Source organism: Siphateles boraxobius, unplaced genomic scaffold, assembly GCF_051911475.1.
Source record: "Siphateles boraxobius isolate OS27281-9 unplaced genomic scaffold, OSU_SipBor_1 91, whole genome shotgun sequence".
Taxonomy (NCBI): domain Eukaryota; kingdom Metazoa; phylum Chordata; class Actinopteri; order Cypriniformes; family Leuciscidae; genus Siphateles; species Siphateles boraxobius.
The window spans coordinates 196,740-200,711 of NW_027509221.1; the positions used below are offsets into that span (position 1 = coordinate 196,740).

The following is a 3,972-nucleotide window of genomic DNA, read 5'->3' on the forward strand; positions in this document are numbered from 1 at the left end:
AGATTACGTTACATTCAAGAACACAAGACGTGCCAAAGACAATGAATCAAGAAGCTGCACTTATTTGGCAGCTTCTCTTATGTAACGTTATCTATAACGCTTTTCTGTTTCGGACTCGGAGTTCCCCACAGCAGTGTTAAAACAAAATAATTGTTTAATTTCAGAGTGTAACTTACACGGGTGTAAGTTAATGGAGCAATGACATGGTGGTCAGTGTAGTTCGATTCACAAATAAATGACTCTTTTGAAAGGTTAGTGAATCAAATCAGAAAGAGTTGCCTTAATAGAGAAATACGGCGCTGAAAGCGCAACGTTAACTTACTACGATAATCACTCGTTGAAAAAGACGAATTGACTGACTAAATTTTAGCAAACAAAATGGAATATAACTCAATATCATTTAATTAGCTAACATTACAGTGCACTGGATACATCACAGCAGTTTTTGTAATAAAAAAAATACACAATCATCCTAAAAAGAGACGTAGGCCTATGCCTATAGGCCTTCTCATCAACACTCCCTCCGGAACCGAAGGGTATTCTGATGTTACAGACACAATTATCATCGCAAACATCTATTAAAACAAACTATTTTTTATCTTTACAGTTAAAACATCAAACAACACTAGAACAATAAATGAATTAAATTACTTACTCGTTTTCTTCAGCTGAATGATTCCTCTCGAAATCGTCGGTCTGCGTCTGCATGATCCCCTCAGGATTTAAATTAACCGCCAAAACCTTTTTTCAGGCGGCTGAGTTCCTTAATTCTAGTAGTGGCCCGCTTGTGACAAAACGAACTCGGGCTGATGGTAAATACACTGAGTATGGACCTGACACTAGTACAACTGCTTTCAGCCGATACTGGCCCATACAGAAAAAGCCGTCAGTCAGCCAGATGTGTTATGCACAGTCGGCTCGGATCTGGCCCATTATCTGTTCACCGATGCCGACAGTGAGCCGACAGTAACGTATTTCGGCCGGAATTGGCCCAACTGTGCTTGCTATCTGGGGTTACTGGTAAATGCATTTACCTAACACACTGTAGCCCAATGTCAAAACGTTTTATGTAATTATATTATTAGTATAATAATATATATTACCCACGGCAATGGATCTTGCCTACCCCTAATAATAGATCCATTCCCACTGAGTAGCTGACGGATGTATTCCATCAAAATGGCTGACACGCGGCTAGGGGTCACGTGACTGGGAGATCCCAATAGTAGTAGTTCTCCATCACTACAAAATATAAGACAAAACGTTTAAGTCTCTTCATGGTGGACTGGCTCCCTGGAAGTATGGTGTTCACATTGTAAAACTATAATATTAATGTCTACGATTTAAGCATTTGCAACCTTACTATATTATTCACCTGAATTATGAGTTTTATCAACTAATATTTACAGTATTGAATCAAAACCAAGAACTCTACTCACTCCTGTTATTTTACATTTGACGAACACGACTGAAAGTTCATACATTTATACATATATAATGTCCCGGGGACAGAAACGTCACTCATTCAGTGGAATGGCTCTTGTATATTTCAGGAAACAGTATAAAAGGCCAGAGTCTGGAAATAGTATATTTTGCATATGATGTTTCCCCTCATAGTTACTCAGATCTGGCATTTACTGAGATCGAACCCCACACTGCATTGGACCCGGCTGCTTTATATTCAGCATTAAAATGGAAATTGTCTCGTTTACAGGAAGTGATGTGGCTCTTAAAAGAGCCGTTGGGTTTAGACGCGCGTGCACAGCAGCGGCGGGTTTAAGCGCGCTCTCCGCGGATGCGGCGCGCCAGCTGGATGTCCTTGGGCATGATGGTGACTCTCTTGGCGTGGATGGCGCACAGGTTGGTGTCCTCAAACAGACCCACCAGATAAGCCTCGCTGGCCTCCTGCAGGGCCATGACCGCGGAGCTCTGGAAGCGCAGGTCCGTCTTGAAGTCCTGGGCGATTTCTCTCACCAGCCGCTGGAAAGGCAGTTTGCGGATCAGCAGCTCGGTGGACTTCTGATAGCGGCGGATCTCCCGCAGAGCCACGGTCCCGGGCCGGTACCGATGAGGCTTCTTGACACCGCCGGTGGCGGGCGCGCTCTTCCGCGCTGCTTTAGTCGCGAGCTGCTTCCGCGGGGCTTTGCCGCCGGTGGATTTACGAGCGGTCTGCTTAGTTCTTGCCATCGCTGCAGTTTCTCCCCTCTCGGTCCTGCTCCAGCTAGAAATGCTACGTTCTGGTACACGCCTGCTTTTATAGCATTGGACCGTCACGTGCTCACAGTGTCACGATGATGCAGAGGCTTGTGATTGGCTAGTGTGTGACGTATGCTTATGACTGCTAATCAATGACTGCGCGTTTCCTCTTTTCAAACAAGCGGTTTCCCGCTCAACACGCTTTTGTTCAGTTACTACTTTGTTCTTCAATCAGTGTAACAAACCCATAGGCTTTATTCTCACATTGCTGGATTTATTTGTTCTGAAACACGGGCCTTAATTCCCAGATATTTGATGTGTTTTTGAGTAAAGGGAAACATCTGTTAATGTTTAATGTTCAGTTATGATTGACATTTGAAAGAGTTTCTGATATGTTGAAGTTTTGATCGTTTTATTGAGCAGAAGATTAGGGTTTATGGTTATGAATAACTGCATATATTAATACTCTGAAACATGTTGCTTTGTTCATTGAGCAATAACTTTGCTAAATTGATAGTCCAGTACAAGTTTGTTTCTGTGCAAAAATATTTTAATGATATAATATAACTACTTCACATACTTTTGAGACTCAACCTAAAATAAAATAAAAAGCTTATTTCACTAAAAACATTAAATTAATTTAGAAAAAAAAAATCATAGATTAAATAATTTAGGGAATTTTACATGATTTATTCAGGATTCCATAAAAACTTCATAAAGAAATATGACTAATATTGGTAGCATTTTTTTAAGTAAATATCACAAAACATTATTTACAGTGTATACAACAAACATCTAATGCTCATGTGTCCCTTATAACAATTTAATAACTACAACTGTAATATTTATGATAATTCTCACATCTTTATGGGGCGGATATTAAAAATAGACTAATTGTTTGTCTGTGGTCTCTTTTTTTATCTTTATAAAAACTGTTTTCAATTAAGATGTTTAACTAAAAACACTATTTTATTGTGTTAGTCTTTAACATGTCAGTGATCAGCAATAAAGGCCTTAATTTTTAATCATCTTCCATATTTTCCCCATAAGAAGAGTTGAGATGAGTGTGTCGGGTTAAAGACTGTAACCGGTTTGAAGGGAGACATTGCCTTAATATGATATTTTTAATTTAGTCTCTCTCTCATATATTGCCCTTCTCTCTGTTCATCTTTTCTTCATGAACAATAAAGTAGGGGTGGAGCCGAACCCGAATACGGTATTCGGAAAGGCACAAATAACGTGTTTTTTACGAATACTTATTTCGAACAAATACTTTAGAAAATATTTGTATTCGGGAACAAGAAAAACTTTATATCAAAAAGCTGCGTTTCCTCACGAGACCGCAGTGCGCGAGTGAGTGAGTGACGTTCAGGAAGAGGTGACTGACACAGGCTGCTCCACACAGCAACAGAGAGGGCTCGGCTGAGCGTTTTTATTATGTTTTTGTTTTTATTACATGGCTTGGTTGAATTCTAATGTAGAATGCGGTCTGTTATTTCCATGGTTATTTCTTAATAACAGACCACTGCTAAGTATAACACACCGTTGCCACGAAAAACAGAGCGTTGCCATGGATTCTAAACGTAGAGACGGAACGGACTATTTTTTTTAGCGGAAGCAATACAATAGTTTTAAAATCAATAAACTCCTTTTTAAATCAATATTTTGAGTCAAATTATTGATTTATTTGGTAGGTAGCCATGTAGTAAAAGGGATAATGTATAGCGAGGTGGTTGTTATAGCGAATACAAACCCTTCAGGCTGATTCAAGACCCC

The 3,972-nt window shown here is 39.7% G+C and overlaps 1 protein-coding gene across 1 annotated transcript; it reads right to left on the bottom strand.

Moving 5' to 3' along the window:
* Positions 1 to 1,721: 1,721 nt before the first annotated feature.
* Positions 1,722 to 2,194, bottom strand: LOC143733150 (histone H3). Its single transcript, XM_077224728.1, has one exon. The coding sequence runs from the start codon at positions 2,185 to 2,187 to the stop codon at positions 1,777 to 1,779; it is 411 nt and encodes a 136-aa protein (XP_077080843.1). The 5' UTR covers positions 2,188 to 2,194; the 3' UTR covers positions 1,722 to 1,776.
* Positions 2,195 to 3,972: the final 1,778 nt, after the last annotated feature.